General features: G+C 54.7%; 1 protein-coding gene across 2 annotated transcripts in view; it reads right to left on the bottom strand.

Annotated features, from left to right (window-relative positions):
* LOC140733011 (contactin-5-like) overlaps positions 1–26,899 on the bottom strand; it is a 546,274-nt gene that overhangs the window by 385,434 nt on the left and 133,941 nt on the right. The window contains exons 1-3 of one of the 2 annotated variants that reach the window (XM_073055786.1): positions 10,149–10,193; positions 7,495–7,691; positions 5,013–5,109 (exon numbers count right to left, since the gene is read on the bottom strand). In XM_073055786.1, coding sequence (XP_072911887.1) covers positions 5,013–5,109; positions 7,495–7,691; positions 10,149–10,179 — 325 coding nt within the window. In that variant the 5' untranslated portion in view covers positions 10,180–10,193. Of the gene's footprint in view, positions 1–5,012; positions 5,110–7,494; positions 7,692–10,148; positions 10,194–26,899 lie in introns of those variants that run through there. The other variant, XM_073055777.1, reaches the window with a different exon arrangement.

Here is a 26,899-nt window from a genome sequence, read left to right as displayed (position 1 = left end):
GAGCGTACTTCAGTGGGGGTCGAAGAGTGGTCTATGGGCCAGAGGGAGTCACAGAGATAGGGAGGGTTTTAGGTGTCGGAAGAGGACACAGAGATGGGGAGGGTTTTAGGTGTCGGAAGAGGACACAGAGATGGGGAGGGTTGTAGGGGGTAGAGGGGTCGAAGGAGATGGGGATGGTTCTACTGGATGCAGGGGGTCACGGGGACAGGTTTGGATGCCGAGGACAGAGAAAGGGTCAAAGACAGGATAAAGGGTGTAGGGGTCAGAAGGGGTCACAGAGACAAGGAGGGGTATAGAAACATAGAAAATAGGTGGAGGAGTAGACCATTCGGCCCTTCGAGCCTGCACCGCCATTCAATATGATCATGGCTGATCATCCAACTCAAAACCCTGTACCTGCTTTCTCTCCATACCCCCGATCCCTTTAGCCACAAGGGCCATATCTAACTTCCTCTTAAATAGTGCCAATGAACCGGCCTCAGCTGTTTCCTGTGGCAGAGAATTCCACAGATTCACCACTCTCTGTGTGAAGAAGTTTTTCCTCATCTCGGTCCTAAAAGGCTTCCCCTTTATCCTTAAACTGTTCTGGACTTCCCCAACATCGGAAACAATCTTCCTGCATCTAGCCTGTCCAATCCCTTTAGAATTTTATACATTTCAATAAGATCCCCCCTCAGTCTTCTAAATTCCAGTGAGTATAAGTCTAGTCGATCCAGTCTTTCTTCATATGAAAGTCCTGCCATCCCAGGAATCGATCTGGTGAACCTTCTCTGTACTCCCTCTACGGCAAGAATGTCTTTCCTCAGATTAGGGGACCAAAACTGCACACAATATTCTAGGTGCAGTCTCACCAAGGCCTTGTACAACTGCAGTAGAACCTCCCTGCTCCTGTACTCAAATCCTTTTGCTATGAATGCCAACATACCATTTGCCTTTTTCACCACCTGCTGTACCTGCATGCCCACTTTCAATGACTGGTGTACAATGACACCCAGGTCTCGTTGCATCTCCCCTTTTCCTAATCGGCCACCGTTCAGATAATAATCTGTTTTCCTGTTCTTGCAACCAAAGTGGATAACCTCACATTTATCCACATTAAATTGCATCTGCCATGAATTTGCCCACTCACCTAACCTATCCAAGTCACCCTGCATCCTCTTAGCATCCTTGTCACAGCTAACACCGCCGCCCAGCTTCGTGTCATCCGCAAACTTGGAGATGCTGCATTTAATTCCCTCGTCTAAATCATTAATATATATTGTAAACAACTGGGGTCCCAGCACTGAGCCTTGCGGTACCCCACCAGTCACTGCCTGCCATTCTGAAAAGGTCCCGTTTACTCCCACTCTTTGCTTCCTGTCTGCCAACCAATTCTCTATCCACATCAATACCATACCCCCAATACCATGTGCTTTAAGTTTGCACACTAATCTCCTGTGTGGGACCTTGTCAAAAGCCTTTTGAAAATCTAAATATACCACATCCACTGGCTCTCCCCTATCCACTCTACTAGTTACATCTTCAAAAAATTCTATAAGATTCGTCAGACATGATTTTCCTTTCACAAATCCATGCTGACTTTGTCCGATGATTTCACCTCTTTCCAAATGTGCTGTTATCACATCTGTGATAACCGACTCTAGCATTTTCCCCACCACCAATGTCAGACTAACCGGTCTATAATTCCCCGGTTTCTCTCACCCTCCTTTTTTAAAAAGTGGGGTTACATTAGCCACCCTCCAATCCTCAGGAACTAATCCAGAATCTAAGGAGTTTTGAAAAATTATTACATTAGCCACCCTCCAATCCTCAGGAACTAATCCAGAATCTAAGGAGTTTTGAAAAATTATCACATTAGCCACCCTCCGACCCTCAGGAACTAATCCAGAATCTAAGGAGTTTTGAAAAATTATCACATTAGCCACCCTCCAACCCTCAGGAACTAATCCAGAATCTAAGGAGTTTTGAAAAATTATCACTAATGCATCCACTATTTCTTGGGCTACTTCCTTAAGCACTCTGGGATGCAGAACATCTGGCCCTGGGGATTTATCTGCCTTTAATCCCTTCAATTTACCTAACACCACTTCCCTACTAACATGTATTTCCCTCAGTTCCTCCATCTCACTAGATCCTCGGTCCCTTACTATTTCCAGAAGATTATTTATGTCCTCCTTAGTGAAGACAGAACCAAAGTAGTTATTCAATTGGTCTGCCATGTCTTTGTTCCCTATGATCAATTCACCTTTTTCTGACTGTAAAGGACCTACATTTGTCTTGACCAATCTTTTTCTTTTCACGTATCTATAAAAGCTTTTACAGTTAGTTTTTATGTTCCCTGCCAGCTTTCTCTCATAATCTTTTCTCCCTTTCCTAAGTAAGCCCTTTGTCCTCCTCTGCTGGTCTCTGAATTTCTCCCAGTCCTCAGGTGTGCTGCTTTTTTTTTGCTAATTTATATGTTTCTTCTTTGGACTTGATACTATCCCTAATTTCCCTTGTAAGCCACGGGTGCACTACCTTCCCTGGTTTATTCTTTTGCCAAACTGGGATGAACAATTGTTGTAGTTCATCCATGCGATCTTTAAATGCTTGCCATTGCATATCCACCATCAACCCTTTAAGTATCATTTGCCAGTCTATCTTAGCTAATTCACGTCTCATACCTTCAAAGTTACCCTTCTTTAAGTTCAGAACCTTTGTTTCTGAACTAACCATGTCACTCTCCATCTTAATGAAGAATTCCACCATATTATGGTCACTCTTACCCAAGGGGCCTCGCACGACAAGATTGCTAACTAACCCTTCCTCATTGCTCAATACCCAATCTAGAATAGCCTGCTCTCTAGTTGGTTCCTCGACATGTTGGTTCAGAAAACCATCCCGCATACATTCCAAGAAATCCTCTTACTCAGCACCCTTACCAATTTGGTTCACCCAATCTATATGTAGATTGAAGTCACCCATTATAACTACTGTTCCTTTATTGCACGCATTTCTAATTTCCTGTTTAATGCCATCCCCAACCTCACTACTACTGCTAGGTGGCCTGTACACAACTCCCACCAGCGTTTTCTGCCCCTTAGTGTTATGCAGCTCTACCCATATCGATTCCACATCCTGCAGGCTAATGTCCTTCCTTTCTATTGCGTTATTCTCCTCTATAACCAGCAATGCTACCCCACCTCCTTTTCTTTCCTGTCTATCCCTCCTGAATATTGAATATCCCTGATGTTAAGTTCCCATCCTTGGTCACCCTGGAGCCATGTCTCTGTGATCCCAACTATATCATATTCATTAATAACTATCTGCACATTCAATTCATCCACCTTGTTACGAATGCTCCTCGCATTGACACGCAAAGCCTTCAGGCTTGTTTTTACAACACTCTTAGCCCTTATACAATTATGTTGAAAAGTGACTCTTTTTGCTTTTTGCCCTGGATTTGCCTGCCTGCCACTTTTACTTTTCACCTTACTACTTTTTGATTCTACCCTCATTTTACACCCCTCTGTCTCTCTGCACTTGTTCCCATCCCCCTGCCACATTAGTTTAAATCCTCCTGAACAGCAGTAGCAAACGCTCCCCCTAGGACGTTGGCTCCAGCCCAGCCCAGGTGCAGACCGTCCTGTTTATACCGGTCCCACCTCCCCCAGAACTGGTTCCAATGCCCCAGAAATTTGAATCCCTCCCCTTTGCACCATTTTTCAAGCCACGTATTCATCTGAAATATCCTCCTATTTCTACTCTGACTAGCACGTGGCACTGGTAGTAATCCAGAGGTTATTACCTTTGTGGTCCTACTTTTTAGTTTATCTCCTAACTCCCTAAATTCACCTTGTAGGACCTCATCCCATTTTTTACCTATATCGTTGGTACCTATGTGCACCACGACCACTGGCTGTTCACCCTCCCACTCCAGAATGTCCTGCAGCCGCTCAGAGACATCCTTGACCCTTGCACCAGGGAGGCAACATACCATCCCGGAGTCTCATTTGTGGCCGCAGAAACGCCGATCTATTCCCCTTACAATCGAATCCCCTATCACTATAGCTCTCCCACTCCTTTTCCTTCCCTCCTGTGCCGCAGAGCCACCCATGGTGCAATGAACTTGGCTGCTGCTGCCTTCCCCTGATGAGACATCTGCCCCAACAGTATCCAAAACAGTATATCTGTTTAGGAGGGAGATGACCTCAGGGGACTCCTGAGGGTAGAGGTTGGAGGGTATCGGGGGATGAGGCTGGGTGTAGAGGTGAGAGGGGTCATGGAGAAGGGTCAGGTGCAGGGTCCGGTGGGTCAGAGAAGTGGAGGGGTACAGGGGCCAGGGAGGGTCACAGACACGGGAATGGGTGTAGGGTCTCTGAAACAGCGAGCGAGGAGGGTATGGACCGGAAAGGCTAATAGAGATGGGGAGAGGCGAAGGAACAGAGAGGGTCAGGGACAGGGAGAGGTTTAGGGACCAGGGGATGTCAGAGACAGGGACAGGTGTAGAGACCAGAGGGGGGTCACAGAGAAGAGGAGAGGTGTATGGTCCAGAGTCAGGGAAGGGTTCTCTGGGACCAGACGAGTCACTATGAGAGGGTCTAGCATCCCAACATCCCTCATCTGCTGCCTGTGGTGCTCGGAGGGGAATCTGTGGTCATCTCAGACTGGTGTGAGGTCTCTGAGCAAGGATCTGTGCAAAGAAAGATACAGTGCCACTGTGCCTGGAAATTCCCCCTTTCCTGTTGGAAACGCACATCAGGTTAGTCAGTGTCTGTGGAGGGAGGAACTCACAGCAGAGTGGGGGAGGTGTGTGTGAGAGTGAGTGAGAGAGAGAGGGGAAGAAAGAGAAGGGAGAGCTATGTGTGTATTTGTTTGTTTGTGGGTGTGTGTTAAGAGAGATACTAAACAGGAGAAACATGGAGCGAGTGTGAGAGACAGATAGAGGTGGAGGGATTTGAGATGGGGAAATGTGCCGGGTTCATCTCGGATCTGCCCAGCCGGAAGAGGAGCAGGATTAGTCAGATACGTACCTTCATAACGAACGTGGATGACTCCCTCCACTGTTGTACGTTCATTCCATGCCCGGCATAAGTAATCTCCGAAATGCCAATGATCGATTGAGGGGATCTGTGGACATGAACAGGATTGAGAAGGTGAACTGGCTGATTGGCCTGATTCCATTCCCATGTCTAATGTCTATGGATGATGGTTTGTCTGTCTCTTTCTCTGCGTACCCTGTGCTCCTTACAACTCAAGTCTCCCAGTTACACCAACATCCTTGTGAATCATCTTCTGCACCGTCTCGGTTCATCACCCTCATCACACCTTTTGTCCCTATTCCCACCCTGTCGAGAACCCTGAGGGACCTTATTGTGTTGAAGACCCCTCTCAGTCTTCAGAATCAACAGACACACACCCACCCCGACAGTCTGACCTCTCCTCATCAGGACACGTTGTTGTCAAGTGTGTGTGTGTGTGTGTGTGTGTGTGTGTGTGTGTGTGTGTGTGTGTGTGTGTGTGTGTGTGTGTGTGTGTGTGTGTGTGTGTGTGTGTGTGTGTGTGTGTGAGAGATGTTAACAGGAATGTGGAGAATTTGAATAAGGATTGGCTGGTGTCTTTTTTGAAAAGAGAATCAGCACAGTAACAGATCCTTCCGGCCCAATGGGCCCACTGTGTCCCATTACACCCACGTCACCAATTCACCTGCTGACCCATGCTCCTTTGGAACGTGGGAGACAACCGGAGCACCCGGAGGAGAACGTGCAATCTCCTTACAGACGGTGGCGGGAATTGAACCTGGGTCGCTGGCGCTGGAATGACCTGACACTAACCACTACACTACCGTCCCAAAAATCAGGGAGAGTAACACTTTCAACGACAATTTATAATACTGTTTAAATTATAAATACATGATAGTATTTATGCACATTTTATTCCACTTCTTTGTTCTTATAATTGTTGAATGTTTTAACAAGGCATTAGTAAAAATCTTTCCAGAATCACTAGATCCTGGCATAGTTCTGGAAAAATGGAAATTTGGAAATGTCCCTCCACTTTTCAAGAAGGGAGGGAGGCAGAAGGAAGGAAATTACACGCCAGTTAGTCTGCCTCAGTGTTTGGGAAGATGTTGGAGTCCATTGTGATGGATGAGGTTTCGGGATACTTCCAGGTACATGACAAAATTGGCCAGTCCGCATAGTTTCCTTAAGGGAACACCCTGCCTGAGAAATCCGTAGGAATTCTTTAAGGAAATAACAAGCAGGATAGACAAAGAAGAATCAGTGGAGGTTGTGTACCTGGATATTCAAAAGTCCTTTAACCACGTACTGCACTTGGGATTGTTTAACAAGATAACAGCCCATGGTATTACAGAAGAGATACTGACATGGATAGCGGGATCGGCTGATTGGCAGGAGGCAAAGAGTGGGAGTAAAGGAAGCCTTTTCTGGTTGGCTGCTGGTGACTAGTGGTAATCCCTAGTGGTCAGTGCTCCATTTTATGTGAATGATTTGAATGAAAGCTGATGGCTTTGGAGCTAAGTTTGTAGACGATACGAGGATAGGTGGAGGGGTCAGTAGTGTTGAGGAAACAGGTGAGGCTGCAGAGGGATGAGGACGAGGAATGGGAAAAGAAGTTGTGAATAGAATACAGTTTTGGGACGTGTATGGTTACACACTTTGGTAGCAGGAATATGAGTGTAGACTACTTTCTAAATGGAGAGAAATTTTAAAAATCTGAGGTGCAGGGGGACTTCGTAGTCCTTGTATAGAATTCACTAAAGGTTAACTTGCAGGTTGGGTCAGTGGTGAAGAAGGCAAATCCAATGTGAGCATTCATTTCAAAAGGACTAGAATATAAAGCAAGGATTAATGTTGAGGCATTTTAATGAACAGATAAGGGATCCTATGGAATATTGTGAGCAGTTTGGGGCCCCTTCTCTATGAAAGGATGTGCTGACATTCAAGAGGGTTCACAGGAGGTTCACAAGCATGATTCCAGGAATGAAAGGGTTATCATGTAGGGCAGTTGATGGCTCCTGGCCTGTATTCACTGGAATTCAGGAAAATGAGGGGGATCTCATTGAAACCTATCAAATATTCAAAGGCCTAGTTTGAGTGGATGTTTCCTATGGTGGGGAAGTCTAAGACCAGAGGACACAGCCTCAGAACAGAGGAATGGCCATTCAGAATAGAGATCTGGAACCTCTTTGGCCAGATAGTGGTGAATCTGTGAAATTGAGTTCTTCATCAGTCACGATGTGAAAGGTTACAGGGAGAAGACAGGAGAATGAGATTGAGGGAAAATGGATCACACATGAAATAGTGATGCTGGCGCGATGGGCTGAATGGCCTAATTTGCTCCTATATCATCTGGTCTAATGGGTTTTTTGTTGCATGTGACACCTTGACCAACTCACCACGCAAATTCCTCATACATGTAAATGTGTAATAATGAATAAAGTAGATAATCCTTAACAAGGCTGACTCTAACCCTATGACAATGTTATATTACCCTCAGTGTCGTCGTAATTGCGGTGTTACTGCTCAAAGTCATACGACTGATGTTAACAGTTCTCTGTGGGCCTCTCCACAGCCAGGTGTCGTGAAAGTTAGGGGTTCCACGGAAGGAACATTGCAGGGTGAGGTTTCTCCCAACAGAGGTGTAGATGGTCTGCTCCAAAGGGCTGATCAATGAGAGGAAACCGGCAGCTGTGGACAGACAGAAAGCTGGTTAATGCTTCACACAAAGTGAGCGTTGGCAAAGAGGGTGAACACAGACATACTCTGGGCTAGTGGTATCGAGAGAGAGACTCTGATTTGCTGCTCCACTGCGAACACTCTGAGGCATGCCTACCCCGAAGAAATTTAAATCTCTTCGATGGGAGGTCAGTGATTGTCTCTCTCACCATTCCTCCCCCAATGCCCCAGTATGTGACCTCTGCACTCCTGAGTCTTCAATCGTGCTCACCCAGACTCCCTACCACTGCCACAACAGAGTGACCAAAAGGCACAGGGAGAATACGAGTGAAAGAAAGAGAGGGAGGGAGAAAGCGAGAATGGGGAGGGGGAGACAAAGAGATGTTTAGCAGCCAGAGAGTTTTTCACAAATGGGATGGCTTCTCTGGGACCACACAAGTCATTCTGGGATTGGTCCAGGATACTAGCATCTCTCATCTAGTTCCTGTGTACTCTGAGGGGAATCTGTGGTCACGTCAGACTGGTGTGAGGGCTCTGGGCAAGGATCTGTGGAAAGAAAAGTCAGTGAGAACGATCCCTGTACTGTGTTTGGAAGTTATTCCTTTCCTCTTGGAAACACCCAGCAGGTCAGTCAGTGCCTGTAGAGGGAGGAACACAGGTCACAGCAAAAGTGTCTGAAAGGAGACAGAGAGACAGAGACATTGGAGATGGTTCAGAGGAGGTTCATGAGATTACGGGGAAAAGGCAGGAGAATGGGGTTGAGAGGGAAAATGGATCAGTGCTTATAACCAGTATTCACCTCCCTCAGAAGTTCCCATGTTTTATTGTTTTACAACATTGAATCACAGTGGATTTAATGTGGCTTTTTTCAATCAACAGAAAAGATTCATTTTTTAATCAATTAGACAGATTTTCTACAAATTGGTCTAATACTATTGGTATTATTAAACACAAAGTTATTGACAGCATAATTACTCAGCCGTTCAAGTCAGTATTTAGTAGATGCAACTTTGGCAGCAATTACAGGTTTGAGTCTGTGTGGATCGGTCTCCGTCAGCTTTGTACATCTGAACACAGCAATTGTCCCCCATTCTTCTTCACAAAATTGTTCAAACTCTGTCACACAACATGGGGATTGTGAGTGAACAGCTCTTTTCAAATCTGGCCACAAATTCTCAATTGGATTGAGGTCTGGACTCTGACTTGGCCAATCCAGGACATTAACTTTGTTGTTTTTAATCTATTCCTGTGTATCTTTGGCTTTATGATTGGGGTCATTGTCTTTTCCCAAATCTTTTTTCCAAGTTGCAGTTTTCTTGCAGACCGTATCAGGTTTTCCTCCAGGATTTCCCTGTATTTCCCTGCATTCATTTTACCCTCTACCTTCACAAGCCTTCCAGAGTCTGCTGCAGTGAAGCCTCCCCACAGCGTGATGTAGCCACCACCATGCTTCACGGTAGGGATGGTGTGTTTCTGATGTTGTTAGTGAATGGCTTATGTGTGTGTGGATGCTTTGTATAGGCATTGCACGTCTTATGATCTTATGGTTTTTTGTTGCAAGTGACAGCCTGACCAACTCACCATGCAAATTCCTCTTACATGTAAATGTATAAAAATGAATAAAGTAGATCCCCTTTGACAAGGTTACTGTAACCCTCTGGCAATATTAGATTCCTGTCAGATTGATGGGAGTTATGAAGTTACCGTGCAAAGTCATGCGTCTGCTTTTATTGGAAATCTGCGGGCCCTGCCACAGTCAGGTGTAGTGAAAGTTAGGGTTTCCATGGAAGGAACGGAGGTGCAGACGGTCTGCTCCGAGGGGCTGACCAAGGAGAGGAAACCGGCAGCTGTGGTCAGACAGAAAAGCTAGTTCATGTTTCGTTTAAAGGAGTTGTCAGCAGAAAGGGTGAACGTGGACAGACTTTGGGCTAATGCAGCGGAGAGAGAGTGAGAGAGACTCTGATTTGCTGCTCTGCTGCAAACACTCTTTGAGGTACTGTGGTGAACTACATATACCTGTCTGGACACGCTCCCTGCTGACTGCTCCTGTGGCTCCTCCCACAGACCCCTGTATAAAGGTGATGGAGGTCTGAGCCTCTTCAGCCGATATCTCGCTTTTACGTCTCAGAGTGAGTTATTGATGGTGCATCAGGTACTCTTACTCCAAAGAAATTTCAATCTTCCGTTCGATGGGAGGTCTCTGACAGTCTCTGTCACGACTCCGCAGCCTCCCCCATGTGGCCTCTGAACTCCCGAGTCTTCAATCGTGCTCACCCAGACTCCCTACCACTGGGACAACAGCAGGAATGAAAGGCACAGGGAGAATACGAGTGAAAGAGAGAGTGGGGGGGAGAAAGCGAGAGTGAAAGAAAGGGGGAGAGAGGAAGGGAGAGAGTGTTACACAACTGGGAGGGCTTCTCTCGAACAACAGGAATCACTGGGAGGGTCTAGAATCCCAACACCTCTCACCTGGTGTCTGTGTATTCTGAGTGGAATTCATGATCTGGCTTGTTGTCACTGTGGAAAGAGAAAACAGTCAAACAATCCCCGTGCTGTGTTCGGAAGCTCTCCCATTCCTATTGGAAACCGAACAGGTCAGTCAGTATCTATGGAGGGAGGAACAAGGGGCAGAGCAAAGGGCAGAGTGGGAGGGAGAGGGGGACTATTCCGGGCGGTGGGGGGAATACTGAAGGGACGGCTTTAAGGAGAGAGGAAGAGAGAACAGAGTGAGGAAGGGAGTGAGAGTAAGAGATGAAGAGTGAGAGAGGAAGTGAAAGAAAGGGAGTAAGGGAGAAAGGGAGAGTGAAAGAAAGGGAGAAAGTCAGAGAGATGGAGAGAGTTGTTCGGACCTGAGGGTTTCACACAGACAGGAACGAGCGTACTTCAGAGGGGGTCGAGGAGTGGTCTGTGGGCCGGAGGGGTTTACACAGATGGGGAGGGTTGTAGGAGCCAGAGGGGGTTACACAGATGGGGAGGGGTGTAGGAGCGAGAGGGGGTTAACAGATGGGGAGGGGTGTAGGAGCCAGAGGGGGTTACACAGATGGGGAGGGGTGTAGCAGCCAGAGGGGTTTCAACAGATGGGGAGGGTTGTGGGAGCCAGAGGGGGTTACACAGATGGGGAGGGGTGTAGGAGCCAGAGGGGTTTCAACAGATGGGGAGTGGTGTAGAAGCGAGAGGGGGTTAAACAGATGGGGAGGGGTGTAGGAGCCAGAGGAGGTTACACAGATGGGGAGGGGTGTAGCAGCCAGAGGGGTTTCAACAGATGGGGAGGGGTGTAGGAGCCAGAGGGGGTTACACAGATGGGGAGGGGTGTAGGAGCGAGAGGGGGTTACACAGATGGGGAGGGGTGTAGCAGCCAGAGGGGTTTCAACAGATGGGGAGGGGTGTAGGAGCCAGAGGGGATTACACAGATGGGGAGGGGTGTAGCAGCCAGAGGGGTTTCAACAGATGGAGAGGGGTGTAGGAGCCAGAGGGGGTTACACAGATAGGGAGGGGTGAAGCAGCCAGAGGGGTTTCAACAGATGGGGAGGGGTGTAGGAGCCAGAGGGGGTTTCACAGATGGTGAGGGGTGTAGGAGCCAGAGGGGGTTACACAGATGGGGAGGGGTGTAGCAGCCAGAGGGGTTTCAACAGATAGGGAGGGATGTAGGAGCCAGAGGGGGTTACACAAATGGGGAGGGGTGTAGGGGCCAGAGGGGGTTACACAGATGGGGAGGGGTGTAGCAGCCAGAGGGGTTTCAACAGATGGGGAGGGGTGTAGGAGCCAGAGGGGGTTACACAGATGGGGAGGGGTGTAGCAGCCAGAGGGGTTTCAACAGATGGGGAGGGGTGTAGGAGCCGGAGGGGGTTACACAGATGGGGAGGGGTGTAGCAGCCAGAGGGGTTTCAACAGATGGGGAGGGGTGTAGGAGCCGGAGGGGTTAACAGATGCGGAAGGGTGTAGCAGCCAGAGGGGTTTCAACAGATGGGGAGGGGTAGGAGCCAGAGGGGGTTACACAGATGGGGAGGGGTGTAGCAGCCAGAGGGGTTTCAACAGATGGGGAGGGGTGTAGGAGCCAGAGGGGGTTACACAGATGGGGAGGGGTGTAGCAGACAGAGCGGTTTCAACAGATGGGGAGGGGTGTAGGAGCCAGAGGGGTTTCAACAGATGGGGAGGGGTGTAGGAGCCAGAGGGGGTTACACAGATGGGGAGGGGTGTAGGAGCCAGAGGAGGTTACATAGATGGGGAGGGGTGTAGAAGCGAGAGGGGGTTACACAGATGGGGAGGGGTGTAGCAGCCAGAGGGGTTTCAACAGATGGGGAGGGGTGTAGGAGCCAGAGGGGGTTACACAGATGGGGAGGGGTGTAGCAGACAGAGCGGTTTCAACAGATGGGGAGGGGTGTAGGAGCCAGAGGGGTTTCAACAGATGGGGAGGGGTGTAGGAGCCAGAGGGGGTTACACAGATGGGGAGGGGTGTAGGAGCCAGAGGAGGTTACATAGATGGGGAGGGGTGTAGGAACGAGAGGGGTTTCAACAGATGGGGAGGGGTGTAGGAGCCAGAGGGGGTTACACAGATGGGGAGGGGTGTAGGAGCCAGAGGGGGTTACACAGATGGGGAGGGGTGTAGGAGCCAGAGGGGGTTACACAGATGGGGAGGGGTGTAGCAGCCAGAGCGGTTTCAACAGATGGGGAGGGGTGAAGGAGCCAGAGGGGGTTACACAGATGGGGAGGGGTTTAGTAGGGAGGGGGTTAAACAGATGGGGAGAGGTGTAGGAGCCAGAGGGGTTTACACAGATGGAGAGGGGTGTAGGATCCAGAGGGGGTTACACAGATGGGGAGGGGTGTAGCAGCCAGAGGGGTTAACAGATGCGGAGGGGTGTAGGAGCCAGAGGGGGTTACACAGATGGGGAGGGGTGTAGCAGCCAGAGGGGGTTACACAGATGGGGAGGGTGTAGGAGCCAGAGGGGGTTACACAGATGGGGAGGGGTGTAGGAGCGAGAGGGGGTTACACAGATGGGGAGGAGTGTAGCAGCCAGAGGGGTTTCAACAGATGGGGAGGGGTGTAGGAGCCAGAGGGGGTTACACAGATGGGGAGGGATGTAGCAGCCAGAGGGGTTTCAACAGATGGGGAGGGGTGTAGGAGCCAGAGGGGGTTACACAGATGGGGAGGGGTGTAGCAGCCAGAGGGGTTTCAACAGATGGGGAGGGTTGTGGGAGCCAGAGGGGGTTACACAGATGGGGAGGGGTGTAGCAGCCAGAGGGGTTTCAACAGCTGGGGAGGGGTAGGAGCCAGAGAGGGTTTCACAGATGGGGAGGGGTGTAGCAGCCAGAGGGGTTTCAACAGATGGGGAGGGTTGTGGGAGCCAGAGGGGGTTACACAGATGGGGAGGGGTGTAGCAGCCTGAGGGGTTTCAACAGATGGGGAGGGGTGTAGCAGCCAGAGGGGTTTCAACAGATGGGGAGGGTTGTGGGAGCCAGAGGGGGTTACACAGATGGGGAGGGGTGTAGCAGCCAGAGGGGTTTCAACAGATGGGGAGGGGTGTAGCAGCCAGAGGGGTTTCAACAGATGGGGAGGGTTGTGGGAGCCAGAGGGGGTTACACAGATGGGGAGGGGTGTAGCAGCCAGAGGGGTTTCAACAGATGGGGAGGGTTGTGGGAGCCAGAGGGGGATACACAGATGGGGAGGGGTGTAGCAGCCTGAGGGGTTTCAACAGATGGGGAGGGGTGTAGCAGCCAGAGGGGTTTCAACAGATGGGGAGGGGTGTAGGAGCCAGAGGGGGTTACACAGATGGGGAGGGGTGTAGCAGCCTGAGGGGTTTCAACAGATGGGGAGGGGTGTAGCAGCCAGAGGGGTTTCAACAGATGGGGAGGGTTGTGGGAGCCAGAGGGGGTTACACAGATGGGGAGGGGTGTAGGAGCCAGAGGGGTTTCAACAGATGGGGAGTGGTGTAGAAGCGAGAGGGGGTTAAACAGATGGGGAGGGGTGTAGGAGCCAGAGGAGGTTACACAGATGGGGAGGGGTGTAGCAGCCAGAGGGGTTTCAACAGATGGGGAGGGGTGTAGGAGCCAGAGGGGGTTACACAGATGGGGAGGGGTGTAGGAGCGAGAGGGGGTTACACAGATGGGGAGGGGTGTAGCAGCCAGAGGGGTTTCAACAGATGGGGAGGGGTGTAGGAGCCAGAGGGGATTACACAGATGGGGAGGGGTGTAGCAGCCAGAGGGGTTTCAACAGATGGAGAGGGGTGTAGGAGCCAGAGGGGGTTACACAGATAGGGAGGGGTGAAGCAGCCAGAGGGGTTTCAACAGATGGGGAGGGGTGTAGGAGCCAGAGGGGGTTTCACAGATGGTGAGGGGTGTAGGAGCCAGAGGGGGTTACACAGATGGGGAGGGGTGTAGCAGCCAGAGGGGTTTCAACAGATAGGGAGGGATGTAGGAGCCAGAGGGGGTTACACAAATGGGGAGGGGTGTAGGGGCCAGAGGGGGTTACACAGATGGGGAGGGGTGTAGCAGCCAGAGGGGTTTCAACAGATGGGGAGGGGTGTAGGAGCCAGAGGGGGTTACACAGATGGGGAGGGGTGTAGCAGCCAGAGGGGTTTCAACAGATGGGGAGGGGTGTAGGAGCCGGAGGGGGTTACACAGATGGGGAGGGGTGTAGCAGCCAGAGGGGTTTCAACAGATGGGGAGGGGTGTAGGAGCCGGAGGGGTTAACAGATGCGGAAGGGTGTAGCAGCCAGAGGGGTTTCAACAGATGGGGAGGGGTAGGAGCCAGAGGGGGTTACACAGATGGGGAGGGGTGTAGCAGCCAGAGGGGTTTCAACAGATGGGGAGGGGTGTAGGAGCCAGAGGGGGTTACACAGATGGGGAGGGGTGTAGCAGACAGAGCGGTTTCAACAGATGGGGAGGGGTGTAGGAGCCAGAGGGGTTTCAACAGATGGGGAGGGGTGTAGGAGCCAGAGGGGGTTACACAGATGGGGAGGGGTGTAGGAGCCAGAGGAGGTTACATAGATGGGGAGGGGTGTAGAAGCGAGAGGGGGTTACACAGATGGGGAGGGGTGTAGCAGCCAGAGGGGTTTCAACAGATGGGGAGGGGTGTAGGAGCCAGAGGGGGTTACACAGATGGGGAGGGGTGTAGCAGACAGAGCGGTTTCAACAGATGGGGAGGGGTGTAGGAGCCAGAGGGGTTTCAACAGATGGGGAGGGGTGTAGGAGCCAGAGGGGGTTACACAGATGGGGAGGGGTGTAGGAGCCAGAGGAGGTTACATAGATGGGGAGGGGTGTAGGAACGAGAGGGGTTTCAACAGATGGGGAGGGGTGTAGGAGCCAGAGGGGGTTACACAGATGGGGAGGGGTGTAGGAGCCAGAGGGGGTTACACAGATGGGGAGGGGTGTAGGAGCCAGAGGGGGTTACACAGATGGGGAGGGGTGTAGCAGCCAGAGCGGTTTCAACAGATGGGGAGGGGTGAAGGAGCCAGAGGGGGTTACACAGATGGGGAGGGGTTTAGTAGGGAGGGGGTTAAACAGATGGGGAGAGGTGTAGGAGCCAGAGGGGTTTACACAGATGGAGAGGGGTGTAGGATCCAGAGGGGGTTACACAGATGGGGAGGGGTGTAGCAGCCAGAGGGGTTAACAGATGCGGAGGGGTGTAGGAGCCAGAGGGGGTTACACAGATGGGGAGGGGTGTAGCAGCCAGAGGGGGTTACACAGATGGGGAGGGTGTAGGAGCCAGAGGGGGTTACACAGATGGGGAGGGGTGTAGGAGCGAGAGGGGGTTACACAGATGGGGAGGAGTGTAGCAGCCAGAGGGGTTTCAACAGATGGGGAGGGGTGTAGGAGCCAGAGGGGGTTACACAGATGGGGAGGGATGTAGCAGCCAGAGGGGTTTCAACAGATGGGGAGGGGTGTAGGAGCCAGAGGGGGTTACACAGATGGGGAGGGGTGTAGCAGCCAGAGGGGTTTCAACAGATGGGGAGGGTTGTGGGAGCCAGAGGGGGTTACACAGATGGGGAGGGGTGTAGCAGCCAGAGGGGTTTCAACAGCTGGGGAGGGGTAGGAGCCAGAGAGGGTTTCACAGATGGGGAGGGGTGTAGCAGCCAGAGGGGTTTCAACAGATGGGGAGGGTTGTGGGAGCCAGAGGGGGTTACACAGATGGGGAGGGGTGTAGCAGCCTGAGGGGTTTCAACAGATGGGGAGGGGTGTAGCAGCCAGAGGGGTTTCAACAGATGGGGAGGGTTGTGGGAGCCAGAGGGGGTTACACAGATGGGGAGGGGTGTAGCAGCCAGAGGGGTTTCAACAGATGGGGAGGGGTGTAGCAGCCAGAGGGGTTTCAACAGATGGGGAGGGTTGTGGGAGCCAGAGGGGGTTACACAGATGGGGAGGGGTGTAGCAGCCAGAGGGGTTTCAACAGATGGGGAGGGTTGTGGGAGCCAGAGGGGGATACACAGATGGGGAGGGGTGTAGCAGCCTGAGGGGTTTCAACAGATGGGGAGGGGTGTAGCAGCCAGAGGGGTTTCAACAGATGGGGAGGGGTGTAGGAGCCAGAGGGGGTTACACAGATGGGGAGGGGTGTAGCAGCCTGAGGGGTTTCAACAGATGGGGAGGGGTGTAGCAGCCAGAGGGGTTTCAACAGATGGGGAGGGGTGTAGCTGCCAGAGGGGTTTCAACAGATGCGGAGGGGTGTAGCAGCCAGAGGGGTTTACACAGATGGGGAGGGGTGTAGCAGCCAGAGGGGTTTCAACAGATGGGGAGGGTTGTGGGAGCCAGAGGGGGTTACACAGATGGGGAGGGGTGTAGCAGCCTGAGGGGTTTCAACAGATGGGGAGGGGTGTAGGAGCCAGAGGGGGTTACACAGATGGGGAGGGGTGTAGCAGCCAGAGGGGTTTCAACAGATGGGGAGGGGTGTAGGAGCCAGAGGGGTTACACAGATGGGGAGGGGTATAGCAGCCAGAGGGGTTTCAACAGATGGGGAGGGGTGTAGGAGCCAGACGGGTTTACACAGATGGGGAGGGGTGTAGGAGACAGAGGGGTTTCAACAGTTGGGGAGGGGTGTAGTAGGGAAGGGGTTACACAGATGGGGAGGGGTGTAGGAGCCAGAGGGGGTTACACAGATGGGGAGGGGTGTAGCAGCCAGAGGGGTTTCAACAGATGGGGAGGGGTGTAGGAGCCAGAGAGGGTTACACAGATGGCGAGGGGTGTAGCAGCCAGAGGGGTTTCAACAGATGGGGAGGAGTGTAGGAGCCAGAGGGGGTTACACAGATGGGGAGGGGTGTAGCATCCTGAGGAGTTTCAACAGATGCGGAGGGGTGTAGGAGCCAGAGGGGTTAACAGATGCGGAGGGGTGTAGGAGGCAGAGGGGGTTACACAGATGGGGAGGGGTGTAGCAGCCTGAGGGGTTTCAACAGATGGGGAGGGTTTTTTGGAGCCAGAGGGGGTTACACAGATGGGGAGGGGTGTAGCAGCCAGAGGGGTTTCAACAGCTGGGGAGGGGTAGGAGCCAGAGAGGGTTTCACAGATGGGGAGGGGTGTAGCAGCCAGAGGGGATTCAACAGATGGGGAGGGTTGTAGGAGTCAGAGGGGGTTACACAGATGGGGAGGGGTGTAGCAGCCAGAGGGGTTTCAACAGATGGGGAGGGTTGTGGGAGCCAGAGGGGGTTACACAGATGGGGAGGGGTGTAGCAGCCTGAGGGGTTTCAACAGATGGGGAGGGGTGTAGCAGCCAGAGGGGTTTCAACAGATGGGGAGGGGTGTAGGAGCGAGGGGGGGTTACACAGATGGGGAGGGGTGTAGCAGCCAGAGGGGTTTCAACAGATGGGGAGGGTTGTGGGAGCCAGAGGGGGTTACACAGATGGGGAGGGGTGTAGCAGCCTGAGGGGTTTCAACAGATGGGGAGGGTTGTGGGAGCCAGAGGGTGTTACAGAGATGGGGAGGGGTGTAGGAGCCAGAGGGGGTTACACAGATGGGGAGGGGTGTAGGAGCGAGAGGGGTTACACAGATGGGGAGGGGTGTAGGAGCCAGAGGGGGTTACACAGATGGGGAGGGGTGTAGGAGCGAGAGGGGTTACACAGATGGGGAGGGGTGTAGGAGCCAGAGGGGGTTACACAGATGGGGAGGGGTGTAGCAGCCAGAGGGGTTTCAACAGATGGGGAGGGGTGTAGAAGCCAGAGGGGGTTACACAGATGGGGAGGGGTGTAGGAGACAGAGGGGGTTACACAGATGGGGAGGGGTGTAGCAGCCAGAGGGGTTTCAACAGATGGGGAGGGGTGTAGAAGCCAGAGGGGGTTACACAGATGGGGAGGGGTGTAGGAGACAGAGGGGGTTACACAGATGGGGAGGGGTGTAGCAGCCAGAGGGGTTTCAACAGATGGGGAGGGGTGTAGAAGCCAGAGGGGTTTACACAGATGGGGAGGGGTGTAGGAGACAGAGGGGGTTACACAGATGGGGAGGGGTGTAGGAGCCAGAGGGGGTTACACAGATGGGGAGGGGTGTAGGAGCCAGAGGGGGTTACACAGATGGGGAGGGGTGTAGCAGCCAGAGGGGTTTCAACAGATGGGGAGGGGTGTAGAAGCCAGAGGGGGTTACACAGATGGGGAGGGGTGTAGCAGCCAGAGGGGTGTCAACAGATGGGGAGGGGTGTAGAAGCCAGAGGGGGTTACACAGATGGGGAGGGGTGTAGCAGCCAGAGGGGTGTCAACAGATGGGGAGGGGTGTAGAAGCCAGAGGGGGTTACACAGATGGGGAGGGGTGTAGCAGCCAGAGGGGTTTCAACAGATGGGGAGGGGTGTAGAAGCCAGAGGGGGTTACACAGATGGGGAGGGGTGTAGCAGCCAGAGGGGTGTCAACAGATGGGGAGGGGTGTAGGAGCCAGAGGGGGTTACACAGATGGGGAGGGGTGTAGGTGCGAGAGGGGTTTACACAGATGGGGAGTGGTGTAGGAGCGAGAGGGGGTTACACAGATGGGGAGGGGTGTAGGAGCGAGAGGGGGTTACACAGATGGGGAGGGGTGTAGCAGCCAGAGGGGTTTCAACAGATGGGGAGGGGTGTAGGAGCCAGAGGGGGTTACACAGATGGGGAGGGGTGTAGGAGCCAGAGGGGGTTACACAGATGGGGAGGGGTGTAGGAGTGAGAGGGGGTTACACAGATGGGGAGGGGTGTAGGAGCCAGAGGGGTTACACAGATGGGGAGAGGTGTAGCAGCCAGAGGGGTTTCAACAGATGGGGAGGGGTGTAGGAGCCAGAGGGGGTTACACAGATGGGGAGGGGTGTAGGAGCGAGAGGGGGTTACACAGATGGGGAGGGGTGTAGGAGCCAGCAGGGTTTACACAGATGGGGAGTGCTGTCGCAGCCAGAGGGGATTCAACAGATGGGGAGGGGTGCAGGAGCCAGAGGGGATTCAACAGATGGGGAGGGGTGTAGGAGCCAGAGGGGGTTACACAGATGGGGAGGGGTGTAGAAGCGAGAGGGGGTTACACAGATGGGGAGGGGTGTAGGAGCCAGAGGGGGTTACACAGATGGGGAGGGGTGTAGCAGCCAGAGCGGTTTCAACAGATGGGGAGGGGTGTAGGAGCCAGAGGGGGTTACACAGATGGGGAGGGGTGTAGGAGCCAGAGGGGGTTACACAGATGAGGAGGGGTTTAGTAGGGAGGGGTTTAAACAGATGGGGAGAGGTGTAGGAGCCAGAGGGGTTTACACAGATGGGGAGGGGTGTAGGAGCCAGAGGGGGTAACACAGATGGGGAGGGGTGTAGCAGCCAGAGGGGTTTCAACAGATGAGGAGGGGTGTAGGAGCCAGAGAGGGTTACAAAGATGGGGAGGGGTGTAGGAGCCAGAGGTGGTTACACAGATTGGGAGGGGTGTAGGAGCGAGAGGGGGTTACACAGATGGGGAGGGGTGTAGGAGCCAGAGGGGTTACACAGATGGGGAGGGGTGTAGGAGCCAGAGAGGGTTACACAGATGGGGAGGGGTGTAGCAGCCAGAGGGGTTTCAACAGATGGGGAGGGGTGTAGGAGCGAGAGGGGGTTACACAGATGGGGAGGGGTGTAGGAGCGAGAGTGGGTTACACAGATGGGGAGGGTTGTAGGAGCGAGAGGGGGTTACACAGATGGGGAGGGGTGTAGGAGCCAGAGGGGGTTACACAGATGGGGAGGGGTGTAGCAGCCAGAGGGGTTTCAACAGATGGGGAGGGGTGTAGGAGCCAGAGGGGGTTACACAGATGGGGAGGGGTGTAGGAGCCAGAGGGGGTTACACAGATGGGGAGGGGTGTAGCAGCCAGAGGGGTTTCAACAGATGGGGAGGGGTGTAGGAGCCAGAGGGGGTTACACAAATGGGGAGGGGTGTAGGGGCCAGAGGGGGTTACACAGATGGGGAGGGGTGTAGCAGCCAGAGGGGTTTCAACAGATGGGGAGGGGTGTAGGGGCCAGAGGGGGTTACACAGATGGGGAGGGGTGTAGGAGCCAGAGGGGGTTACACAGATGGGGAGGGGTGTAGGAGCCAGACGGGGTTACACAGATGGGGAGGGGTGTAGGAGCCAGAGGGGGTTACACAAATGGGGAGGGGTGTAGGGGCCAGAGGGGGTACACAGATGGGGAGGGGTGTAGCAGCCAGAGGGGGTTACACAAATGGGGATGGGTGTAGGGGCCAGAGGGGGTTACACAGATGGGGAGGGGTGTAGCAGCCAGAGGGGGTTACACAGATGGGGAGGGTTGTAGCAGCCAGAGGGTGTTACACAGATGGGGAGGGGTGTAGGAGCCAGAGGGGGTTACACAGATGGGGAGGGGTGTAGGAGCCAGAGGGGGTTACACAGATGGGGAGGGGTGTAGGAGCCAGAGGGGGTTACACAGATGAGGAGGGGTTGTAGCGGCCAGAGGGGGTTACACAAATGGGGAGGGGTGTAGGGGCCAGAGGGGGTAACACAAATTGGGAGGGGTGTAGGAGCCAGAGGGGGTTACACAGATGGGGAGGGGTGTAGGAGCCAGAGGGGGTTACACAAATGGGGAGGGGTGTAGGGGCCAGAGGGGGTTACACAGATGGGGAGGGGTGTAGCAGCCAGAGGGGTTTCAACAGATGGGGAGGGGTGTAGGGGCCAGAGGGGGTTACACAGATGGGGAGGGGTGTAGCAGCCAGAGGGGTTTCAACAGATGGGGAGGGGTGTAGGAGCCAGAGGGGGTTACACAGATGGGGAGGGGTGTAGCAGCCAGAGGGGGTTACAAGGATGGGGAGGGGTGTTGGAGCCAGAGGGGGTTACACAGATGGGGAGGGGTATAGGAGCCAGAGGGGGTTACAAGGATGGGGAGGGGTGTAGGAGCCAGAGGGGGTTACAAGGATGGGGTGGGGTGTAGGAGCCAGAGGGGTTTCAACAGATGGGGAGCGGTGTAGGAGCCAGAGGGGGTTACACAGATGGGGAGAGGTGTAGGAGCCAGAGGGGGTTACAAGGATGGGGAGGGGTGTAGGAGCCAGAGGGGGTTACACAGATGGGGAGGGGTATAGGAGCCAGAGGGTTTACACAGATGGGGAGGGGTGTAGCAGCCAGAGCGGTTTCAACAGATGGGGAGGGGTGTAGGAGCGAGAGGGGGTTACACAGATGGGGAGGGGTGTAGCAGCCAGAGGGTTTTCAACAGATGGGGAGGGGTAGGAGCCAGAGGGGTTTACACAGATGGGGAGGGGTGTAGCAGCCAGAGGGGTTTCAACAGATGGGGAGGGGTGTAGGAGCCAGAGGGGGTTACACAGATGGGGAGGGGTGTAGCAGACAGAGCGGTTTCAACAGATGGGGAGGGGTGTAGGAGCGAGAGGGGGTTACACAGATGGGGAGGGGTGTAGGAGCGAGAGGGGGTTACACAGATGGGGAGGGGTGTAGCAGCCAGAGCGGTTTCAACAGATGGGGAGGGGTGAAGGAGCCAGAGGGGGTTACACAGATGGGGAGGGGTTTAGTAGGGAGGGGGTTAAACAGATGGGGAGAGGTGTAGGAGCCAGAGGGGTTTACACAGATGGAGAGGGGTGTAGGATCCAGAGGGGGTTACACAGATGGGGAGGGGTGTAGCAGCCAGAGGGGTTAACAGATGCGGAGGGGTGTAGGAGCCAGAGGGGGTTACACAGATGGGGAGGGGTGTAGCAGCCAGAGGGGGTTACACAGATGGGGAGGGTGTAGGAGCCAGAGGGGGTTACACAGATGGGGAGGGGTGTAGGAGCGAGAGGGGGTTACACAGATGGGGAGGAGTGTAGCAGCCAGAGGGGTTTCAACAGATGGGGAGGGGTGTAGGAGCCAGAGGGGGTTACACAGATGGGGAGGGATGTAGCAGCCAGAGGGGTTTCAACAGATGGGGAGGGGTGTAGGAGCCAGAGGGGGTTACACAGATGGGGAGGGGTGTAGCAGCCAGAGGGGTTTCAACAGATGGGGAGGGTTGTGGGAGCCAGAGGGGGTTACACAGATGGGGAGGGGTGTAGCAGCCAGAGGGGTTTCAACAGCTGGGGAGGGGTAGGAGCCAGAGAGGGTTTCACAGATGGGGAGGGGTGTAGCAGCCAGAGGGGTTTCAACAGATGGGGAGGGTTGTGGGAGCCAGAGGGGGTTACACAGATGGGGAGGGGTGTAGCAGCCTGAGGGGTTTCAACAGATGGGGAGGGGTGTAGCAGCCAGAGGGGTTTCAACAGATGGGGAGGGTTGTGGGAGCCAGAGGGGGTTACACAGATGGGGAGGGGTGTAGCAGCCAGAGGGGTTTCAACAGATGGGGAGGGGTGTAGCAGCCAGAGGGGTTTCAACAGATGGGGAGGGTTGTGGGAGCCAGAGGGGGTTACACAGATGGGGAGGGGTGTAGCAGCCAGAGGGGTTTCAACAGATGGGGAGGGTTGTGGGAGCCAGAGGGGGATACACAGATGGGGAGGGGTGTAGCAGCCTGAGGGGTTTCAACAGATGGGGAGGGGTGTAGCAGCCAGAGGGGTTTCAACAGATGGGGAGGGGTGTAGCAGCCAGAGGGGTTTCAACAGATGGGGAGGGGTGTAGCTGCCAGAGGGGTTTCAACAGATGCGGAGGGGTGTAGCAGCCAGAGGGGTTTACACAGATGGGGAGGGGTGTAGCAGCCAGAGGGGTTTCAACAGATGGGGAGGGTTGTGGGAGCCAGAGGGGGTTACACAGATGGGGAGGGGTGTAGCAGCCTGAGGGGTTTCAACAGATGGGGAGGGGTGTAGGAGCCAGAGGGGGTTACACAGATGGGGAGGGGTGTAGCAGCCAGAGGGGTTTCAACAGATGGGGAGGGGTGTAGGAGCCAGAGGGGTTACACAGATGGGGAGGGGTATAGCAGCCAGAGGGGTTTCAACAGATGGGGAGGGGTGTAGGAGCCAGACGGGTTTACACAGATGGGGAGGGGTGTAGGAGACAGAGGGGTTTCAGCAGTTGGGGAGGGGTGTAGTAGGGAAGGGGTTACACAGATGGGGAGGGGTGTAGGAGCCAGAGGGGGTTACACAGATGGGGAGGGGTGTAGCAGCCAGAGGGGTTTCAACAGATGGGGAGGGGTGTAGGAGCCAGAGAGGGTTACACAGATGGCGAGGGGTGTAGCAGCCAGAGGGGTTTCAACAGATGGGGAGGAGTGTAGGAGCCAGAGGGGGTTACACAGATGGGGAGGGGTGTAGCAGCCTGAGGAGTTTCAACAGATGCGGAGGGGTGTAGGAGCCAGAGGGGTTAACAGATGCGGAGGGGTGTAGGAGGCAGAGGGGGTTACACAGATGGGGAGGGTTGTGGGAGCCAGAGGGGGTTAGACAGATGGGGAGGGGTGTAGCAGCCTGAGGGGTTTCAACAGATGGGGAGGGTTTTTTGGAGCCAGAGGGGGTTACACAGATGGGGAGGGGTGTAGCAGCCAGAGGGGTTTCAACAGCTGGGGAGGGGTAGGAGCCAGAGAGGGTTTCACAGATGGGGAGGGGTGTAGCAGCCAGAGGGGATTCAACAGATGGGGAGGGTTGTAGGAGTCAGAGGGGGTTACACAGATGGGGAGGGGTGTAGCAGCCAGAGGGGTTTCAACAGATGGGGAGGGTTGTGGGAGCCAGAGGGGGTTACACAGATGGGGAGGGGTGTAGCAGCCTGAGGGGTTTCAACAGATGGGGAGGGGTGTAGCAGCCAGAGGGGTTTCAACAGATGGGGAGGGGTGTAGGAGCGAGGGGGGGTTACACAGATGGGGAGGGGTGTAGCAGCCAGAGGGGTTTCAACAGATGGGGAGGGTTGTGGGAGCCAGAGGGGGTTACACAGATGGGGAGGGGTGTAGCAGCCTGAGGGGTTTCAACAGATGGGGAGGGTTGTGGGAGACAGAGGGTGTTACACAGATGGGGAGGGGTGTAGGAGCCAGAGGGGGTTACACAAATGGGGAGGGGTGTAGGGGCCAGAGGGGGTTACACAGATGGGGAGGGGTGTAGCAGCCAGAGGGGTTTCAACAGATGGGGAGGGGTGTAGGGGCCAGAGGGGGTTACACAGATGGGGAGGGGTTGTAGCAGCCAGAGGGGTTTCAACAGATGGGGAGGGGTGTAGGAGCCAGAGGGGGTTACACAGATGGGGAGGGGGTGTAGCAGCCAGAGGGGGTTACAAGGATGGGGAGGGGTGTTGGAGCCAGAGGGGGTTACACAGATGGGGAGGGGTATAGGAGCCAGAGGGGGTTACAAGGATGGGGAGGGGTGTAGGAGCCAGAGGGGGTTACAAGGATGGGGTGGGGTGTAGGAGCCAGAGGGGTTTCAACAGATGGGGAGCGGTGTAGGAGCCAGAGGGGGTTACACAGATGGGGAGAGGTGTAGGAGCCAGAGGGGGTTACAAGGATGGGGAGGGGTGTAGGAGCCAGAGGGGGTTACACAGATGGGGAGGGGTATAGGAGCCAGAGGGTTTACACAGATGGGGAGGGGTGTAGCAGCCAGAGCGGTTTCAACAGATGGGGAGGGGTGTAGGAGCGAGAGGGGGTTACACAGATGGGGAGGGGTGTAGCAGCCAGAGGGTTTTCAACAGATGGGGAGGGGTAGGAGCCAGAGGGGTTTACACAGATGGGGAGGGGTGTAGCAGCCAGAGGGGTTTCAACAGATGGGGAGGGGTGTAGGAGCCAGAGGGGGTTACACAGATGGGGAGGGGTGTAGCAGACAGAGCGGTTTCAACAGATGGGGAGGGGTGTAGGAGCGAGAGGGGGTTACACAGATGGGGAGGGGTGTAGGAGCGAGAGGGGGTTACACAGATGGGGAGGGGTGTAGCAGCCAGAGCGGTTTCAACAGATGGGGAGGGGTGAAGGAGCCAGAGGGGGTTACACAGATGGGGAGGGGTTTAGTAGGGAGGGGGTTAAACAGATGGGGAGAGGTGTAGGAGCCAGAGGGGTTTACACAGATGGAGAGGGGTGTAGGATCCAGAGGGGGTTACACAGATGGGGAGGGGTGTAGCAGCCAGAGGGGTTAACAGATGCGGAGGGGTGTAGGAGCCAGAGGGGGTTACACAGATGGGGAGGGGTGTAGCAGCCAGAGGGGGTTACACAGATGGGGAGGGTGTAGGAGCCAGAGGGGGTTACACAGATGGGGAGGGGTGTAGGAGCGAGAGGGGGTTACACAGATGGGGAGGGATGTAGCAGCCAGAGGGGTTTCAACAGATGGGGAGGGGTGTAGGAGCCAGAGGGGGTTACACAGATGGGGAGGGGTGTAGCAGCCAGAGGGGTTTCAACAGATGGGGAGGGTTGTGGGAGCCAGAGGGGGTTACACAGATGGGGAGGGGTGTAGCAGCCAGAGGGGTTTCAACAGCTGGGGAGGGGTAGGAGCCAGAGAGGGTTTCACAGATGGGGAGGGGTGTAGCAGCCAGAGGGGTTTCAACAGATGGGGAGGGTTGTGGGAGCCAGAGGGGGTTACACAGATGGGGAGGGGTGTAGCAGCCTGAGGGGTTTCAACAGATGGGGAGGGGTGTAGCAGCCAGAGGGGTTTCAACAGATGGGGAGGGTTGTGGGAGCCAGAGGGGGTTACACAGATGGGGAGGGGTGTAGCAGCCAGAGGGGTTTCAACAGATGGGGAGGGGTGTAGCAGCCAGAGGGGTTTCAACAGATGGGGAGGGTTGTGGGAGCCAGAGGGGGTTACACAGATGGGGAGGGGTGTAGCAGCCAGAGGGGTTTCAACAGATGGGGAGGGTTGTGGGAGCCAGAGGGGGATACACAGATGGGGAGGGGTGTAGCAGCCTGAGGGGTTTCAACAGATGGGGAGGGGTGTAGCAGCCAGAGGGGTTTCAACAGATGGGGAGGGGTGTAGCAGCCAGAGGGGTTTCAACAGATGGGGAGGGGTGTAGCTGCCAGAGGGGTTTCAACAGATGCGGAGGGGTGTAGCAGCCAGAGGGGTTTACACAGATGGGGAGGGGTGTAGCAGCCAGAGGGGTTTCAACAGATGGGGAGGGTTGTGGGAGCCAGAGGGGGTTACACAGATGGGGAGGGGTGTAGCAGCCTGAGGGGTTTCAACAGATGGGGAGGGGTGTAGGAGCCAGAGGGGGTTACACAGATGGGGAGGGGTGTAGCAGCCAGAGGGGTTTCAACAGATGGGGAGGGGTGTAGGAGCCAGAGGGGTTACACAGATGGGGAGGGGTATAGCAGCCAGAGGGGTTTCAACAGATGGGGAGGGGTGTAGGAGCCAGACGGGTTTACACAGATGGGGAGGGGTGTAGGAGACAGAGGGGTTTCAACAGTTGGGGAGGGGTGTAGTAGGGAAGGGGTTACACAGATGGGGAGGGGTGTAGGAGCCAGAGGGGGTTACACAGATGGGGAGGGGTGTAGCAGCCAGAGGGGTTTCAACAGATGGGGAGGGGTGTAGGAGCCAGAGAGGGTTACACAGATGGCGAGGGGTGTAGCAGCCAGAGGGGTTTCAACAGATGGGGAGGAGTGTAGGAGCCAGAGGGGGTTACACAGATGGGGAGGGGTGTAGCAGCCTGAGGAGTTTCAACAGATGCGGAGGGGTGTAGGAGCCAGAGGGGTTAACAGATGCGGAGGGGTGTAGGAGGCAGAGGGGGTTACACAGATGGGGAGGGTTGTGGGAGCCAGAGGGGGTTAGACAGATGGGGAGGGGTGTAGCAGCCTGAGGGGTTTCAACAGATGGGGAGGGTTTTTTGGAGCCAGAGGGGGTTACACAGATGGGGAGGGGTGTAGCAGCCAGAGGGGTTTCAACAGCTGGGGAGGGGTAGGAGCCAGAGAGGGTTTCACAGATGGGGAGGGGTGTAGCAGCCAGAGGGGATTCAACAGATGGGGAGGGTTGTAGGAGTCAGAGGGGGTTACACAGA

The sequence above is a fragment of the Hemitrygon akajei genome, chromosome 1, assembly GCF_048418815.1.
Source record: "Hemitrygon akajei chromosome 1, sHemAka1.3, whole genome shotgun sequence".
Lineage (NCBI taxonomy): Eukaryota > Metazoa > Chordata > Chondrichthyes > Myliobatiformes > Dasyatidae > Hemitrygon > Hemitrygon akajei.
This window is presented reverse-complemented; position numbering and strand designations above follow the sequence as displayed.